This window comes from Talaromyces amestolkiae (genome assembly GCF_001896365.1).
Source record: "Talaromyces amestolkiae strain CIB chromosome Unknown scaffold17.1, whole genome shotgun sequence".
Taxonomy (NCBI): Eukaryota; Fungi; Ascomycota; class Eurotiomycetes; order Eurotiales; family Trichocomaceae; genus Talaromyces; species Talaromyces amestolkiae.
The window spans coordinates 408,639-426,977 of NW_024468053.1; the positions used below are offsets into that span (position 1 = coordinate 408,639).

Sequence of the window (18,339 nt, forward strand, 5' to 3'; positions counted from 1 at the left end):
TGCCAATTCGAGGTATAAATAGATGGGTCCAGTGGCAGGTTATACACAACTTTATTCTCGACTCCAACTGACTCCAAAAAACATGGAGAAAATGGGACAAAACGAGCAGCAGGAGACTGTTGCTCCTTCTGGTCATGAGGTACCTAGTTCGTAAGTATCTGGTCTTTTTCTTCGATATATTCTGTTTCGTCTCGTCTGACTTACTACGTCCCATTCATTTTAGTACCGATACCCCGCAGCCCGTCAATCCTATGATTGTGAATGGGAACAGTAATGAGATGCCTTTCAAAGAACTATATGATTTCAGCCAATCTCTATGGGACCTCGTCCTACAAACGCCGAGCCTTGCGGTTCTACCGGATCTAGATGCATTATCAAAAGCCCGGATGACTCTTCTCGACGATCTCCCTGATCGAGGATATGGCTTKGAAAGGACGAAAGACCACTTGATCCATGACATCGTACCGGCATTTAACGCAAGTAGCCTAAGTCCGAATTACTACGGCTTTGTTGTTGGCGGTGTCMCTCCAGCCGCTCTGTTAGCCGACAATGTCGTTTCGGTGTACGACCAAAATGTCCAAGTCCACATGGAGGAACATTCCGTTGCCACGGATGTCGAATTCAAAGCATTGGGTCTTGTAGTCGACCTGCTGAAACTCAATCGACAGACCTGGCACAATGGGACCTTCACTACTGGGGCGACTGGAAGTAATATATTAGGGTTGGCTTGCGGAAGGGAGTATGTTGTACGAAAAGCGGCAGAACGACGTGGCAGTCCGATCTACAGTGTGGGAGAACACGGGCTCTTCGAAGTCATGCAAGCTGCTGGCCTTACAGGGATTCAAGTTCTGTCTACAATGCCTCATTCTTCAGTTGGAAAAGCAGCAGGTATTCTCGGCATCGGACGTTCCAACATGAAGAACATTTGCACTTCTCCCAACAACCCTCTTGAAATTGACATGCAATTGTTAGAAAAGGAACTCTCAAGAACGGACAAAGCTAGTATTGTGTGCATATCCTGCGGAGAAGTCAACACAGGCCATTTCGCGACAAATGGCGGCAAGCAAATGCGCGAGTTACGGCGATTGTGTGACAAGTACGATGCATGGATTCACGTTGATGGTGCATTCGGCATATTCGGTCGTATTCTGGATGCATCAGAAGAGGACTACGCAGCCATCACACGGGGCAGTGAAGGCATGGAACTTGCAGACTCAATAACAGGAGATGCTCATAAATTTCTCAACGTCCCTTATGACTGCGGTATATTCTTATGTCGCTATTCGTCGAGCGCAATTTCACAGGATGTCTTCCGTAACGCAAATGCGGTATATCTCAACTCAGCGGCTAGCGGTGGTTCCCAGGTTCCATCACCGTTAAACATTGGTCTGGAAAACTCGCGACGCCTAAGAGCACTACCCGTTTATGCTTCGTTAATGGCATACGGAAAGAACGGCTTCAAGACTATCCTTGAGACACAAATCCGCCTTGCACGCATGATAGCAGGCTGGTTATACGATCATCCTGCATACACACCCTTGCCCCTTGCTGCAAGTGAAGATGACCTCTGCGCTCAAACATTCATGATTGTGCTGTTCCGCGCAAACGATGAGCAACTGAATCAGCAGTTGACCAAGAAGATCAATGCGACTTCGAAAATGTTTGTGTCGGGTACGTCCTGGGAAGGGAAACCGGCGTGTCGTATTGCAATTTCGAATTGGAGGGCTAATGTGTTGAGAGATTTTGCGCTTGTCACTGATGTGCTTGAGAAGGTTGCATCGAATGGTAAATAGATATCAATATATAAGATTAATGCTATAAATTCTCAAAAACCCCAAGGATGCATTTAACTTTTGTTCGCATACATGCAAGTCTTGTACATGAACTGGCAGACTAATCGCAAACTACCTGCGCCGTCCAGCTCCTCCAGTCGTCTCAGCTCTATCCGTCATACTAACAACCTCTCCAATACCAGCAGCCTCCTGCTCATCCTCGAGCGCCATAATTTCCTCCCGACTATCCCACCACTTCTCTTCCGCAAGATCAAACGCCTCTTTTCTCAGCTCTTTCACCGTTTTTTCTGCTGGATCTCCTCCTCTCTGCTTCAGTTTATCCAGCAAATAATTCTGCCACTCCGTACTTGTGCGCGCAAAGAAGTCTCGCAGAGTCTCGAATGGTCGTGGTTGTGGTCTGTCATCTTTGGTCTCGGGCTCGCCTTCTGTCTCTTCGACTTCGAGATTTTGCATTTCTCGTGTGACGGAGGGGACTGTAAGTTCGGTGGGTGCTTCGGAGGGTGTGTCGACTGACATGCCCTCTTCAGCTTCATTATCCTCTTCGTCGTCGTCCATGTCTTCATCTTCATCCTCATCCTCGTCGTCGCTTGCTTCGAGTTGCGTGTTCCAGTTTGCAGGTTCGTTGTAGAATATCTCCTTCACGCCATCGAGTTTCACCAGATCTATGGAATACATATCATTAAAGATAAATTCTTGATCACCCCGCTCGAATGTGCCACCAAACACAAATAGCGTGTCATCCTGCACAGTCAATTGAGCGTTAAACCGAGGATGCGGCATCTCAAACTTGACAACCGCCGGCTTAACAGACTCTACATCTTCCGCGTCGGCAGGAGTGTCGATATCCATATCATCCTCATCAGCATCCGCCGCACGAATCCCACGCTTTGCCTCCAAAGCTGCAAGATTACGCAACAGTTCTTCTTCATCTGCTTTGCTCCTATCCTTCGCTTTCGTGGGCTGTTGTTGCTGCTTCTTACCCTGCGCCTTTGGTCGACGTAAGGCAAGCGGGAAGAATCGATTTCGTTCCAGATTCCATGCAAACATGGTATCGAAGAATTCACTATCGATACCTTCTTCACTCATTTCCACATCGTGGACACCGCCAAACATGATTCCACGTCCCTTGTGGTGTGCCATTGTGACACCTGCGCGTGCTGGGTTGGGTGCGTTGGCGGGCTTTTTGCGTCGTTCCCAGCGAACTGTTGGTCCCGCGGAAGCAGGAGCATCTGCTGCGGGTGGCGTGATACGGAGAAACCAGGTATCTTGGTGAACCATAGGTTTGAGAGTGACTCGTTGCGGACCTCCACCTCCACCACTTTTGCCTTGTTTCCCGCCGCCGCCAGCACCGGTTGATGCTTTTACGCGGGAGTAGCCGCCGTATAAGACAGCGCCAGACTCGTGAGGCAAGAATGAGAATGAAGATCTAGCATCTGGCTTGCCGGATGCGGGAGGGAGGACTGGGTTGAACCATACGAACTTGGTACAGTCGTAGATCCAGAGGTCTTGGAGGTATTTTGTTTGCTGTGAGGTGTCTTGAAATCCACCAAACAGAATGATATAGTTCTAAATTCCAGTTAGTATATAGCTCATAATACGCTTCACTGGTAAAGAGTCGATTAACCTTGTAATATGTCATTCGATGCCCACTTCGAGCCGGCGGCCCCTTCCCCTTGGGCTCAAGACGACTCCATTCCCTCGTGGCCGGATCCAGATGCCAAAAGTCGTTGTAATGATAAAAAGTACCCTGCTTAGGAGACGAAAATTCACCACCAAACAGATACACACCACCGGCATTCCCACCTCGACACCACGCATGCCCACTCCTCGGCAACGGACTATTGGGGCTGGTGACCTCCCGCCACTCTCGGCGATCAATCAAATAAACATAGAGATTATTGAAAAACGTGGCGAGAGTGCCGTCAAAGTACTCACCGCCAAATACCAGTAATTCATTTCGGTTAGCTGGCGAGGCGACAATCGTCGATGATGAGCGAGGAGTTGGTGGAGAGGAGGGGATTTCTGTGACTTTGAGAAACTTCGCCTGCTCTTCTGCATAGGCTGCTAGCACGGCGTCCAGATCGACGTCTTCGGCATCACTGTCAACGTCTCGGCCTTTTGTCTTGTGCTTTTTCTCTTTCTTGTCGGCTTTTTTTAGTTGTTTTGCGGCGTTGCGTTCTTTTTTCTCTGCAGACTTCTTTTTATCCTTTTTAGCCATTTTATTGTCGCTCCTTGTATTAGGAGTCTATACAGGGCCTGGACGGGTATCAGGATTTGTGTTTTAGCCACTCAAACAAGGAACGTGAATCTTCTATGTTCTTTTTTCTGCTATAGTTATAGCAAATATTGAAGAGTCTACAATCCCCGCAAATAAATCGTCCAATAGTGGATCAGCCAAGTTTGCCCCTCTAGAATAATACGTGCATCTGATTGGCGCAGAAGTCTATACTCCTGTAAACTCCTGTACTCGTATGCTCAGAATGAGACAGGTCACATCGCCATGCATTATCTAAAATGATGATTTTAGTTCGCAGCTGGCTTCAAGGAGGTAGCAGGTAGTCGCAATGAAGATCAGTCGCATGTTGACAGGGACTAATCGGCGGTGAGCAGAAAACTGTGGGAAGCACACAAAAGCTAGTCTCTGCCTGAGGCAGCACATCACGTGCGGCAACACGTCGCCAACTTTCCTTATCCCTTCCCTTCCCTTCCCCGTGTCGGACTTGCTTTCTTCTCAGAGACTCTTCTCTTCTCATCAACGACTCTTTCACACCTCCGTGGCATCTGGAGGAACTGGCCCCGTGTCTTTTTCTCCTCTCTTTCATCTTTCATCAAATTCACTCTCGTCTGCTTGGTCACTTGCGTCCGTGTCAGTCATATGCTAGTCCTCTCCATCTCCGTGACTCCTTCACTGCACCAGCATCATCTCAGTCCTCTCGTCTCCAGTCTTGATTCCAGCACCATACCAGCCAAGTCCATCCATATTCCCCTTCCGACCATCGCCTGAGATTACTCTTCACCAACATCAGACTTCCCTACTCTTCGAGCTTCCATCACCAGCACCAGCACCAGCACCAGCAAGTTTTCCTTGGGGACACCTGGTGTATATAATCGATCCATTGAATAAAAGAAAACTGGAATAAACAGATATTCACTGCTTGAACTCGCTTGACCTTTAAGTAAAAGAATTGCGAACACGACGCGATCAAAAAACAGAATGTCAGCCTCTCCCTCGACCCTACCGTCTACCAAGCGACCCCTGGAGGATCCCTCATCGCCATCCGGTCCTAACGACCAGCCTGAAGCCAAACGCCCAGCTCTGGACAAAGTCGTCCGCAGCGAGGATCACAAACAGTCCGAGGTCGACGCCAAGGACGCTTCAGCTACCAATGGTGACTCTGTAGTGAATGGCAAAGATGTCGGCTCTGCGATCGACACCCAGCCCATCCAGTCGACCGCGTCGCATGCCGATCGCGCAACGTCGCAGCCGCCTCAGCACCAGACTCCGCAAGACGAGAGCTCATGGATCCATATCCGCGCCGTCATTTCGAGCCAGGAAGCTGCTACTTGTATTGGAAAAGGTGGGGAAAATGTCTCCCAAATCCGTCGTCTTTCTGGTGCCAAGTGCACCGTGAGCGACTACTCACGAGGTGCTGTCGAGAGAATTTTAACCGTCAGCGGCCCCCAGGATGCTGTTGCAAAGGTACGTTTCTTTCTCTGACATCTGCAGATTGATACTGACTGTAAAGGCCTTTGGTCTGATTATTCGAACTCTTAACAATGAACCCCTTGAGGCTCCTTCCACTGCCCAGTCCAAGACGTATCCTCTCCGCCTCCTCATCCCCCATATCCTCATTGGTTCAATCATCGGAAAAGGTGGTGTCCGTATTCGCGAAATCCAGGAGGCATCTGGTGCGCGCTTGAATGCTTCTGACGCCTGCCTTCCTCTCTCCACTGAACGCTCTCTTGTTGTCTTGGGTGTCGCTGATGCCGTGCACATTGCAACTTACTATGTTGCCGTGACTCTTGTAGAGCAATTGACCGAGCGATTTGGTGGACCTGCTGCCTCCGCCTACGCCACTCGCAGCGGTGGTCCTGCTGGCGTCGTGCCTGGTGGTATGCAAGTTGTGCCCTACGTCCCTCAGCCTGCTGGCGGACAATACGGCCATCCCGACGCGGCCAGACGTCACTATCCCCAAAATAACCGACCCGGCCCCGGTCCCTACGGTGCTCCGTATCCTCATGGCGGCCCTGCTGCTCAAGCTCCGGTCACACAGCCTCCTTTGCATTATGGCGGTGGTGCAGCTCGTGCTCCATATGCCGGTGCTGGCCCACACCAGCCTGCTCCGTACGGAGCTCCTCACGCCCAGCCCCACGGCGGCGCAGGAGCTCAGCCGCTTGCCGGCGTTGTTTCCAGCCAGCCCATCACCCAGCAAATATACATTCCCAACGATATGGTTGGCGCCATCATCGGTAAGGGCGGTACCAAGATCAATGAGATTCGACACCTCAGTGGCAGTGTGATCAAGATCAACGAGCCTCAAGAAAACAGCAACGAGCGTTTGGTCACGATTACCGGCACACAAGAGTGCAACCAGATGGCATTGTATATGCTGTATGCACGACTGGGTATGTTCTCTTCTCCTCTGTTGAAGGATCATTGCTAACGACGATAACAGAAAGTGAAAAGCATCGTATCTAATTTCCGTCTTGTTTTCTTACTTTTTCATTTATATCCTAGCGGGTTGTCGTCGGGTGCAACATCAAAAGCTCTTTTTTCGACTTCTCCTTTGCTTGCCCACTCTATTTAGCTATGTAATTTAAAATGGAGGCGGTCTCTTCGTTTATTTGATTCATTTGATCTCATTTGGTTCCTAATCTGAACATTTTTTTATCATGCCGTTATTTGCGGACTTCTTGTAGTAGGTTGTTAGAAACCGATCTTCTGGAACTTGACATGCTTCATCTCCAACCCTCTCACAGGCGTGAGAATATGTTTCCGCACCGGCTCAATCGTCTCCGCAAACACCTTCGTGTCCCTAGCCTGCATATGATGCTCCCTACTCTTCCACCCGACAGCATTCAAATACACTAAAGCCTTACCCGACGGACTATCCTGATGCTCAAACACCGTGGGTCTCTCGACCTGCCCTCTCGCCCAAGTTATGGGTCTTGCGCTTTCCGGTGTTACTTTGGTGAGTAAAGCTTCTCGGAACGCGGCTTGGTCGTTGTTGAATTGTTTGTGTTGGTCGGGGGATATGTCGCTGGGTGCGGCGAAGGTAACGAGTTCGGTGACAGGATTGGTGGTCAGGGTGTCTGAATCGGAGATGGAGGGGGACAAGGTGGAGTAGAATGTGAGTAAGGTCGTTGGGTCGTCGCTTTTTGTGTAATCGATGAAAGGCTCGAGGCGAGAGAGGGGCGTGGAGTTGCTCGAGTCAGCCCATTCTTTCTACCATTAGCACTCTTACTCTAGTCTTAAAATTGAATGGGGGGGAACAACCGATAACCCAAACAACGATATTCTCATCCTCCAACGTTCGTCCCCAGGCAGATCCCAAATGCCCGCTTTGAAGCATCGTTTCCCGGAACAAGTCGAGCAGTTGCTCACCTTCGCGGTTACTCTCGCCTTCTTCGGGTTTGACGGATGGCTTCAGGCGGAAGACGATGAACTCTGTGAATGTGGGTGATCTTGGTGGTGCTGCCATTTTGATGTTTCTTGGCTACTAATCAATTGATTGATTTATGGAGTGAGTGATTTGTAGGAGTCGGAAGGTAGAGGTTGCAGCTGAAGGAAGGGATGTGCTTGTTAGTAATCAGTGGGGAAGCATAAACAGGTACATTACGTAGCAATGCATGCATAGACCCGACGTTTCCTTCTACTCCCGTAGGTTAATTATCCCTGCTATTCTTGCAAGGATCTGGAGAAGTGGCTCAGACAGACACAGACAGCCGTGATATTCGTTTTCGTCGAATTCGATGTTGATGTTATCGTTATGATGTCATACCGCCATTGCTAACCCTAAGACATGTCAGTCAGATGATAGTGAATAGGGCTTCTGACTATTTTGTCTATTGAATAACCTTCGAAGTCTCCTTTGATGATTGAAACTTGATCAAATCCATATGAGCATGGGCTTGCAATGTTATTCCGACAATCCCCTGGAGCTCGCTGATAAGGAACGCCATGCGATTTAGGGCCAGAGCTAGGGCTGATAATCCTCTAGTCAAACGACCATGACTTTGAGATTTCATGATCACACACAGTTGGTTTGATATATTAATGGCCATAACCGATCTTTCGCTTTAAAATCCCCAGATCTGAAGAACCACATATTGTTGTCCGTACAGATGACTCAAGATGTACCAGTCAGTTGCTTCTCACAACAGTATGATGGATACTATCCAATCAAAACACGAGTTTAACCAGAGCTCCTCGAAACATTATCAGATGAAAGCAAACGAAGTTGGTTGTGCTCAGTATGTCGTCGGGCGTTCGACCCCTCAGCGCACCAGGACACGTTCTCTCACCTTCTCCTCATTCTCTTGTCAACTCGTCACAATATCTTCTCTACGACTCTCCTCTGCAACTTATCCTTTCAACCCTCCTCACGGCATTGAAACGCCACAAAAATCATTTTCATACTCCACACGCGAAACATATTTAAGAGAACCTACGACTTGAAGTTATTCTGATACAGCATGCAGAGAATACCTTCAAAGCAACAAATCTTGGTGGAATTCGCCCGGTCAGTGGATCGCGATTGGGATAATCTCCTCGATGCATGGAACGCATTGTATGAATTCCTGAATCCAATAGTGCAACACCAAGCCCCCGATTTTCTCTGCAGCAATGCATATCAGAAGATATTTAAGGATATCAGCAGAAGACCAGGATTTCCTGCAGAACAAGTTTCGACTCTTAAACTGAACAAGAATCAAGTCTATGAGATGATGAGAAGCGTTTGCTATTCCACGACAAACAAAGACTCTGGGAACGATCAATTCAGGACTTTCAGCCTACCGACTAGGTATCGAAAAGATATTGGTGCCCCAATTTATTATCTTCAGACTGTCCCCTCGTCTCAAGCAGACCACGAACCAGACTCACGCGAATCCGAAGCAACGACACTCCCGAGGAACCGATGTCTGTTGAGACTTACTCAATCCCAAAATCGAGAGTGGGATGCCCTACTTAGTGCATGGGATTCCTTAGAAGAGTTCATCAGACCAAGATTAGACCGCCGAGTTTCAAAGCTGCCGTCCGATGAACGACTTGAAAAATGGCGACACAAACAACAGTACCCTTTCGAACAGATGTTGGCCCTGAATCTTTCGATTGATGAAGTCAACATGTTCATGAGAAGCGTATGCTTCCATATTTCGAATCCGGTGCTTGGGGGCGTTCAAAACTCATGAGGCTCCCCAAACTCCGATAAAGCGTCCAAGGGGTGATGATCAAATCAGTGCTTTACCGGAAACCACCCGCAAACGAGCAAGAACAAACCAGCAAACGAAAGCCTTGCCAGTGATAACGAAAATTTATTCATGGAAGAAGGGAACGAGGACAGTCGCACAGGTATATTGGTCACACTCCTGTCTAATGCGAAACCAATGAATGAGCATCTCGACATCAAGACACTTCGCTACGGAAATGTGACCCGCCACTTAGCCAACCGCAGCAAGTTTGAGAAAGACAAGCATCGCTTATTTTATTACGATCTGGAGAACCCCAATGTCAGGATAAATGTCGACACTGTTGCCACATTTCGTGCGGCAGTAGAGGAGATGTTCAAATTCCGAACATCAGAGTCTCGAATTGAGTTCTGTTTCCGTTTAAAAGAGGGTTTGACAAGGTTAGTTTGAAAATCTTTGATGCTGATGAAAATTTTGATGAGAATGCAGCTAATCAGGCAATAAATCTCAGCAACAGTCCTGATGCACCGACGACACCAGTAACAATCCCAAGACTGCAACGGCTAGGCGGGGATTTCTATCGGCCGCGATATTAGGATCGATGACTTGATTCCGCTGAAGGCGTCGCTTACGGAGATAAGTTTTCGAACAATGGAATAGGAGAGACAGCGATATCGGAATAATGTAATGTACGATAACAATGGGGGAACGTGATTCTTTGAACTATTACATAGAAGGATGGTGATAGAAGAGAATGTTTGTTTGGAGGGTGTCCAGTATCCAAATGAAATATCATTTTTCAAGTTGAATTACAATGATTGTCTGAGATAGAATATCTGAAAGAATGAAAACAATCCCAGAGACCTAAAATCGTGGATCTCCATCTAGTACACTGGCATTGGGACAGCATCAAGGTCATAATGCCACGTATCGAGAGAAGTCTGATCATAAACACAACTCATCGTGCCAGTCTTACCCCACAGAGGTCGCAAAGGCCAAGCACACAATTGTTCATTCTTTCCCTCATTACTACCTTGCAACACCGTGGCGTTCAGAGTGGTAGGTGTAACACCCTTCTCAACCCAATTGATGAGCACCTGCAAGTTTGTCTGCGGGAAAGGTCCATTAGGCTGGTTAGGATCAGGAGCGCAATGGCCGGCTCCAGGCACAAGGAAGAGCCGGTACCAGTCGTTGAGTGCGTTGGCACCTTCTAGGTAGGAGAGATCAGGATACATGATGCTGCGGACTGATTCCCAATAACGGACCGAGGATGCGGTAGGGACGCTGAAATCGGATTCACCGTGGAAATGAATCACTTTTCCGCCCGCTTCCTGAAATGGAGTAAGATCGGGCCAGTTGGTCTGCAGCGTAGATTGGTATTCCTGCATACCCCGTATCATCCATCCTTTTAGAGTGTCGTAGGTTACTCCATCGAGATTTGCGAGCGTGGTACCATTGTAATCCAAAAGGAGAGCAATGAATATCCCGCCCAATTGGTCAATTGACACTTCATATTCCCCGGTTGCTGAGTTGTACTCGGTTGTGGCATCTGAGTATGTGGCAGAGCGTTGGTAGGATAAATAAACCTGGCGACCCTTGGAGTCCTTAAGACCCTCAAGGATCGTTGAAGCGACTTCAACTGCTTTAGCGGTTACTGTGCCATTTGCCGCTGGAGAGCCAAAACTAGCCGCACAAGAGTATGGCTCCCCAATCACCGAGGAAAGGTCGAAATGAAGAGCGCAGAGATCAGTGCGGGAGACCACGCCGTCAGTCTTGCCATCAAGAGGATCACAGGCAGTAATGGTCGCATTGTTGACCTTCTCTAGCTCACATGCAGAGGGGTAATAGCCCAATGTCTGAGTCACAACATTCGAGAACAGATGCTGCGTCTGCTGGAATGACCATCGAAAAGCCGGCGCACCCATAATCGCACCATCCCACTCATCACCAAATCGCTGAACTTGGCTCCAGCCCTCACGGCCTCCCTCTGAACAGCCCTGGTAGTATGAATACAGCTTCGTGTTGTTCAGACCGTAGAAGTTCTTTGTCCACTGTTTTCCAATCTTGCTCAGTTCCCAGTGAGCCTTGTACGCAAACATGTACAGAGTCTCGTAGTCGAGGGTACCATTTGCCAACAGCATTGCAGCATCAGCTTGAACATCGAAGCCTCCGAATCCACCATCCGTGAGACCGGATACAGCGCCGTACATGACACCTCCTGGCAGGGATTGAGTACCAGAGTTGATAGCGTAGCCACCGCCCCCGGTGGACAAGTACCGGTTTTTGAACTTCTCAGGGGAAGGGAACCAGTATTCAACGAGGACTTGGTCATCTCGGCCATTGTGTGAGTATGCTAGTGTGACATTGCAATAGTCGATGACGGCGGCTGGGTACATGTTGCTAGAGGCAATGGACGAGTTGCTGACTAGGTTGGCTGTGATCGAAGCGGGATCCAGCGTGATTCCTTGAATGAAGGATGTGGCTGAAGGTAGGGTCGATTGCAGGTATGATACACTGCATAGACTTGAAAGAGATTGACTGGAGGCTGCTTGCGCTACGGCCGCTGATGCGGCCATGGCAAGCCCTGTAGACCAAGATGATTGACGCATTTTCTGGACAGCTTGTCAGAAGCTCCTTCACATGACAAGAGTATTGACAGGGGGTGTTTGAAGAGCTTGATAGAATAAGAAGAGTTTTATCAATATTGAGGTGCTCGGCAGGAGCTATTTATCAACAGATCGTCATCCTTGACATCAATGGATCCATAATATCGATGGGAATATTGCCCTCCGCATTGGCACCTTGAAGCTTCCCCCTCAACCGATCTTTGATTGTTTTTAAGCGAATGCATGCCTATAGTTCTAAAAGACGCGCGTCCAATAACACCTCCATTTGTCCAGAACCTTGAAAGTTCCGTGACACCGTAAACACTATTTACAATCTCTGCGAAACGAGAGTAAACATGGGGAAACGGTCCGGATAAGACCTCGTCCGGGCGGGGAGATAGGTATCCTCAATAGGTTAAAGTGAGAAGCTTGTCCGTGGTATTTTGCGGAGAAATGTCAGTATTTGGGTAGTACGGGGTCAATTTAATAACTATGATCCCATGTTGGTAAGTGACTGGATCGAGAATCATATATTAGGGTAGTACTTGAGTAATTTCAATAATTCCCTTTGCATGGAAGGGATAAACAAACAGCCTGTCTCCCTGGAATATAGTAGAAGCCAATCAGATCGACACGACGTTTATAATTGTTGAGTTCTATTCGATTGAAATGTTAGTCCTCCGGCAAAGCCCTTTTCCGGACACTCTACTACATAGTATGCTCGTTGAAACTGGGGAAATTAACCTTTGTCGATCTTTGAACGACTACTTTTTAGATCTGATAACCCATTGGATTGAAAATACGTACGTACGTACTCTCTTTCTAAACCAGTTGAGTTGGCTTCTTGATGCCTAAGTTCCCTTCATGATCTCGCGGCGAAATGCTGTAAAAGAGGCCTTGTACCTTGAAATCTACAACTCAATGTTTCATCAAAGCCACTTGTGCAGGCACGAAATTGTCCCAGTTTACACCCATGGGGATATTCCGATTCGGCCTTAATTTACATATAAATGATGTATATTGATCTATCCTATTGCCAAAGCTGTGAAACTTGCACAATCAAGCACATCCATTGCTTTAATATCTTACCCATATATAGCTGCGCGGAAGTATTTGCTGTGTGAAGTGCGCATATCCATATGGCATTTAGGATTGAGGGTCTCGTCCTATCGTAAGTAGAGCTCAATGTGCTGAAATATCTGATGAGTGCTTCGTTGAATCGACTCCGTCGAGCCCTAAGTACGAAATGGAAAGCAAATCCGCATAGTGACCAGGAACTGTTGATGTATGTGTAATTCGAAATAACCCAGATCTGAACGTCGTAAAATACAAATGTGTCTGGAGAGACCAGAGATCCGAAGCAAACACGCTGTTACGCTGTTACACACGTGACTTATGCTCCGGATGCCAACCGCCGCACCGGCAACGTCTCATTTCTCGATTATTCACCACGTAGATAATATCTTCTTGTGCTCTGACCAAAGACGAAACCATGGAGTTTTCTTGGCCACTAATCATCTTGATAGCATACATTGGTGAGTTCAAACCATTAGAATGATTAATACCCACTCACAATATCTTTCATAGTCATTTCGGTCGCTCGAGCTAGCAGCTCAAGCAGCAGCCCTGCCACTCTACATGGCAAAGTGATCAATGTTGAGAGGTGAATACACCATCCTACCTCAAGCACGAGCAATTACCTGGACGAATTACTAATTACTTGTGGTATTCATCTAGTCAACAAGCCTTCAAAGAGTTAACCGCCTCCGGTCCCGTTGTTGTCGACTTCTTCGCCACATGGTGCGGTCCTTGCAAAGCTATTGCTCCCAAAGTCGGCGAATTCAGCGAAACCTATACAAATGTGCGCTTTCTCCAGGTAGACGTTGATAAGCAGCAGCAGATCGCGCGGGATCTTGGTGTAACTGCCATGCCGACATTTATCTTGTTCAAAAATGGCAAGCAGCTTCCGGATCGCATTCGAGGCGCAAATGTTAGGGCCTTGGAGAATGCTATCAAGCAAATTGCTTAATTTCGGATAAAAGGAGTCAGAGAGATATGTGTATGGGCTCATCATGACCAATAGGAGAGATATCGACTCTCCCATGGTGACTAATTGAGAATAGTCATATAGGCATCGTTCAGGCACGGATTTTGTTGCTACGAGTGTTGCACGAGTGTTGCACGAGTGTTGCACGCTTGCAGTTGCACAATATCAAATAGATTTATCATTGCATATGCTGATAGGTCGTAACCCTACATATTTGTTGCTCATTTGCTCCGCAAGTCATCTCGCACCGCACATACACTTTCCTTGAACTCGTAATATCCAGCATCTTTAGGATTCACATTGCAAAGGGTATGGTGAAGGAATGGCGACAGACCATTATCATTTCCTGGCATGGTCCTTATCCTTAAGGTGTGTCGGCAGACATAGGGCTTGACAGATCACATGTTCATGCTGGACACCTCAGGCATAAATCTCCTCTTAGTATATGGAGAAGTATATCAAACCTCAATTCTGAATATCTTATTGAAGTGCGTGCTTAATTGTCGATACCATAGCACATTGTCTATGGTACTAGATGTATATTGATGCTGAGGCTGAGGCTGAGGTTGCCTAAGGTATGAGTTACAAGTGTCTTAGACATAGCACCAGTTGACAGACAATCCTTCTATATCCTATAAAATGTGGCCCAACCCTCCAGTGACTTTAGAGGTATGATCTGGCGTATTTTTAATATATAAATGTCTCCATCTCATTCATGCAGACATGTGAGAGTGCTTGGCAACGATACAACAGCCGACACAACTGACGCGGATAGTCCGAATGGGAAGCTGCTTTCTCGAAAGATATCATCGTCCTTGTGAATGCCGCGACGCATCCAGACCAACTCATGAAAGCTTTCGCGAGAGACATTATAACTTGTATTCGAAAATCCAGGAAGAAAGCTGAACTGGTTCCTAGTGATGCCGTTTTGATGCAGTATCGGGTCAGTGCGAATCCGGATGATGTTGACGTTGACGGAATGATCTCTTCGCGAGAACCGCAGTTCAAGGCTTCTCATCGCAGCGACTTGGATACCATGTCGGATAGTGTGCCTACCAATTCGGTTTTCTAGTAGAGGAGAAGACGATGGGTATTTTGTCCGTAATGCTTCGCCTTGTTAGGTTTTGACGGCACCTGGGAGGAATGTGGACACACGACTAAAACTCTCGATGATAAAAATTGGCTACATTGGATGCTGACAATAACGGATATATAATGGAAGCTCAACTGAACTACGTACTTTCTATGGAAATCCAATCAGCTCCAGAGATCCTATGGAGTGGATACGTGGTGGGTCAGATCTGCAATCAAACCCGTCCCACTCAACTCGAGTCAAAATGCACGTCGTGGACAAAGAAGAGATGGTATGTACGTACATGACTCAACAAGACGACATCGAGATATTAGAAGATTGTCGGAGGGTTAAGTGGGCACCACTGAGAAATCAATTATAATTGCCATTTATGAACAAGAAGCTACTGTTAGATCTTGTCTTTACCCTAGCAAATATATACAAAGTAAGTGTGGACCAGTCCCTTGTGGAAAATTGTTGCAGATCCAAGCAATAAAGTGTGACAATTGGACCTTATACGATAGGGTATATACATTCTATAAGATAAAAGTCGTTATTGCCGAGGCCCGAAGTAATTCGAATTGAATGATGAATATGAACTCATAGAAGCTGTATTCGGATCCATTTCATATTGCATAGTTACCGATAATGTCTGTGGTGGGAAATCGAGGTTTCCATCATTCAGGTGAGGCGGAAACATCTTGTCCCATTCGGTCTAGACAGCGGAAATGAGCATCCAAATGTTGGAATGAAAGTGTAAAGTGGAAGGAATAAGACTTACCCAATCAACTTCAGGCATCGGTAGATCTTCGGAACTGGGAGGAGAGATCCTCCAATTGGGTTGGGTAGCTGCTCCAGCAGACACGTCTGGGGTAGTGGGTAGCCACGAAGAATGCAGGGTATCGAAACCAGAGAAACCTCCCAGACCTGAAGGCATTTGTGATCCGAACTGGGCTGGTGCATAGTCCTGGCTTTTAGGTTGAGGCTCTGGCGTAATGATATTCCCGACGTTTTGGTATTGAGAAGAATATGAAGACTGAGACACGAGCGCACGGGCCTTTTTCTGAGAGGCTTCACTGGGCAGCAAGGTGAGAGGTTCCATCTTGAAACTGACCATTGCATCAACACTTTCCGCTACCGAGTCAGACGGTATAGGAGATGCAGATATAGATTTAGTCAACACTATCTCATCGACATCTGCAGAAGTTTTGATCTTTCTTAACGCCTGATAAACTCGCATTCGATCACGGAATTGACACATGATCATATGAGACTTTTTGCGCCGATGCTCTATAATTTGTCCTCTGGTCAGGTTTTGTTGTGGATAGTCATCCTTTATCTCGTACACGTAGTCCAAGCATCTCCAAATTCGATCCGCTTCACGGCGAAGAGGGTGAGTTGTAACGTCAACTAGGAGCAAGAAAGCCGTATGAAAGTTATGATAGGCACGACTATACCATATCCACGGTCGCAAATCTGGAGATGTCTCAAGAGTCACGGCATCCTCTAGCTGTTGAGCGCCAGTATTGATAATCAACTGAACCAAACGGTCCGGCATTTTTGCCTGCCAGCTGTTATAGAACTTATTCAGTAGTATGATATGTAGCCGATGCATCATGAAAGACAGGGTCACAGATGCAGCGTATTGAACGGGCGTGAGGTTTGGTCTGTTGAAGATGGGGCCGTATTTCTCGTACATGTGTCTGCGAGCTGTTTCCACCTTTCCTATAGCGCCGGTGACACTCAATGTTTTCTGTTCGAGACGAATTCTGTCGACGAATGTCTCACGAATAAGCTCTTGAGATTCAAAACGTAAGCACGCAAAAGTCATGTCTGTCCACTCCCTGGACTCCTCTATTCTGCCAGCTATGAGATCCGCATCGTTGATATTCAGGGGGAATTTTGTAGAAAAGTCTTCGCTGCGAATTGCCACACGGGGCCCCTGAACTTCCGCAGTACGAAGGTCAAGGAAGCATAGTTGATACCAAATCAGGCGGCGTATGTGTGTTTCGACTGGGCCGTAATTGTATTCGGAAGGATCACGATGTAGGCCCATGCACTCAGCGAGTCTAATTGCCGTTCCAACCAGAGCGGAATGCGCTCTAGAAATTGTCTCACGGCACATCGGAATCTGTGCATGATTGGTTAGATATAGCACAGAAGAACATGAGGGCAGAACAGCTGACCAGGTACATGACAAAAGCCTGTAATGTTTCAATTTTAGTGGAGCGCAAAAAGTGGGCTTTCCCAAGAGCGGACTCTGTTCCGAGTTGAAACCGTTCGATAAGGCTACGTTGATCCACACCAAACGAAGTCAATACATCCTCGGCGGTCATGCTGACGGCTGCGGTAAACAGTGTCGCGAATATAATAGCTTGAACGGACGGAGTCGGTTCGATACCACGAGCAATATTATCCCATAGAAGCCTATATCTCGCTTCAAGTGACTGGCGGTGGACAATCCTCGCAACTGGATGGCAAGCTTCCCAATACTGTTGGAGAAGCTTATCTGCCACCGTTTTGGAAGGCAACAGATCAAGCAAAGTGTACTCTTGCAAGCTCGATCCAAGCAACATATCAGAGCGAGGGGCGATGAATGATGGACCCGGATCCAAGAATGGGAGTTGGACTCCTTGATTTGCAAGTTCGAGCAATCTTAACACTTCGTTGCCATCATCTACCGGGATATCACGCTTCGCCGGATCTTGCTGCTCCTCTAGCTGCATTGCAGCAGCGATTTCTTCTGCCAGCCTCGGACGTACGAAACCTCCCAAACGATCGGTGACCCGCATGTTTCCTACTTGAACACCCAAGTCGACCATGACGTCGTCGGCTTCATCTTCATACATGGCGTCCATCAAGGCTAAACGCGTGGGTTGTAAAAGAAATTCGTCTTCTGAAATCGGTGCAGGTGATTCCGACGCTGAAGGTCTCGAGCCAACAAGTAAATCACCTTCCGCGATCTGAGATGGCTTCGAAACCTCCTTTTCAAGGGAACGTTCTAGCGTACCCATACGTTCCTTGAGTTCCGCCAGTTTTAACCGAGTCGCAGAGTCAAGTGAAGGAGCGAGGAAGACGCAGTCACGTTTCCCCTTAGCACAGTTAGTACATGGGTGGAGTCGATCACATTTGAGCTTTCGTCGTCGACATTCCAGACAAGATGTAATCATCCTATTGCGGCGTCGAATACGTGAAGCATGAGCGTCAAGACTGGCTGCTGCCTTCTGGGCGTCATCGGGACTTCCCTGGCTCGTCGGCCGAGTTTCGTCGAAGCTGTTCATTCTCTCAGCTTGCGTGTGGATCAATGCGCATGTATATAGTATGTTGTTAGTCGAGGGCTTGTGGATTATAGCCTTACGGCCGCAACCATAAAAGCGGGGCAGAATAAGCAAGATCCTAGCCTAGTTGAGC

At 47.6% G+C, this 18,339-nt stretch overlaps 8 protein-coding genes across 8 annotated transcripts; 3 read left to right on the top strand and 5 right to left on the bottom strand.

Annotated features, from left to right (window-relative positions):
• Positions 1 to 82: 82 nt before the first annotated feature.
• BHQ10_007934 (uncharacterized protein) lies at positions 83 to 1,793 on the top strand (the record flags this gene model as incomplete). The annotated part of the gene is made up of 2 exons (XM_040880684.1): positions 83 to 150; positions 224 to 1,793. The coding sequence occupies 2 exons, from the start codon at positions 83 to 85 to the stop codon at positions 1,791 to 1,793; spliced, it is 1,638 nt and encodes a 545-aa protein (XP_040736437.1).
• Positions 1,794 to 1,904: 111 nt separating this feature from the next.
• On the bottom strand, positions 1,905 to 4,011 carry BHQ10_007935 (uncharacterized protein; the record flags this gene model as incomplete). The annotated part of the gene is made up of 2 exons (XM_040880685.1): positions 1,905 to 3,359; positions 3,418 to 4,011. 2 exons carry the CDS (start codon positions 4,009 to 4,011, stop codon positions 1,905 to 1,907), a joined length of 2,049 nt encoding a protein of 682 aa, XP_040736438.1.
• Positions 4,012 to 5,007: 996 nt separating this feature from the next.
• On the top strand, positions 5,008 to 6,492 carry BHQ10_007936 (uncharacterized protein; the record flags this gene model as incomplete). The annotated part of the gene is made up of 3 exons (XM_040880686.1): positions 5,008 to 5,493; positions 5,540 to 6,419; positions 6,470 to 6,492. 3 exons carry the CDS (start codon positions 5,008 to 5,010, stop codon positions 6,490 to 6,492), a joined length of 1,389 nt encoding a protein of 462 aa, XP_040736439.1.
• Positions 6,493 to 6,720: 228 nt separating this feature from the next.
• On the bottom strand, positions 6,721 to 7,495 carry BHQ10_007937 (uncharacterized protein; the record flags this gene model as incomplete). The annotated part of the gene is made up of 2 exons (XM_040880687.1): positions 6,721 to 7,235; positions 7,291 to 7,495. 2 exons carry the CDS (start codon positions 7,493 to 7,495, stop codon positions 6,721 to 6,723), a joined length of 720 nt encoding a protein of 239 aa, XP_040736440.1.
• A 2,592-nt stretch (positions 7,496 to 10,087) lies between these two features.
• BHQ10_007938 (uncharacterized protein) lies at positions 10,088 to 11,779 on the bottom strand (the record flags this gene model as incomplete). The annotated part of the gene is made up of 1 exon (XM_040880688.1): positions 10,088 to 11,779. One exon carries the CDS (start codon positions 11,777 to 11,779, stop codon positions 10,088 to 10,090), a length of 1,692 nt encoding a protein of 563 aa, XP_040736441.1.
• A 1,786-nt stretch (positions 11,780 to 13,565) lies between these two features.
• On the bottom strand, positions 13,566 to 13,913 carry BHQ10_007939 (uncharacterized protein; the record flags this gene model as incomplete). Its single annotated transcript, XM_040880689.1, has 1 exon — positions 13,566 to 13,913. One exon carries the CDS (start codon positions 13,911 to 13,913, stop codon positions 13,566 to 13,568), a length of 348 nt encoding a protein of 115 aa, XP_040736442.1.
• A 582-nt stretch (positions 13,914 to 14,495) lies between these two features.
• BHQ10_007940 (uncharacterized protein) lies at positions 14,496 to 14,928 on the top strand (the record flags this gene model as incomplete). Its single annotated transcript, XM_040880691.1, has 2 exons — positions 14,496 to 14,525; positions 14,632 to 14,928. 2 exons carry the CDS (start codon positions 14,496 to 14,498, stop codon positions 14,926 to 14,928), a joined length of 327 nt encoding a protein of 108 aa, XP_040736443.1.
• A 553-nt stretch (positions 14,929 to 15,481) lies between these two features.
• BHQ10_007941 (uncharacterized protein) lies at positions 15,482 to 18,209 on the bottom strand (the record flags this gene model as incomplete). Its single annotated transcript, XM_040880692.1, has 3 exons — positions 15,482 to 15,643; positions 15,710 to 17,059; positions 17,115 to 18,209. The coding sequence occupies 3 exons, from the start codon at positions 18,207 to 18,209 to the stop codon at positions 15,482 to 15,484; spliced, it is 2,607 nt and encodes an 868-aa protein (XP_040736444.1).
• Positions 18,210 to 18,339: the final 130 nt, after the last annotated feature.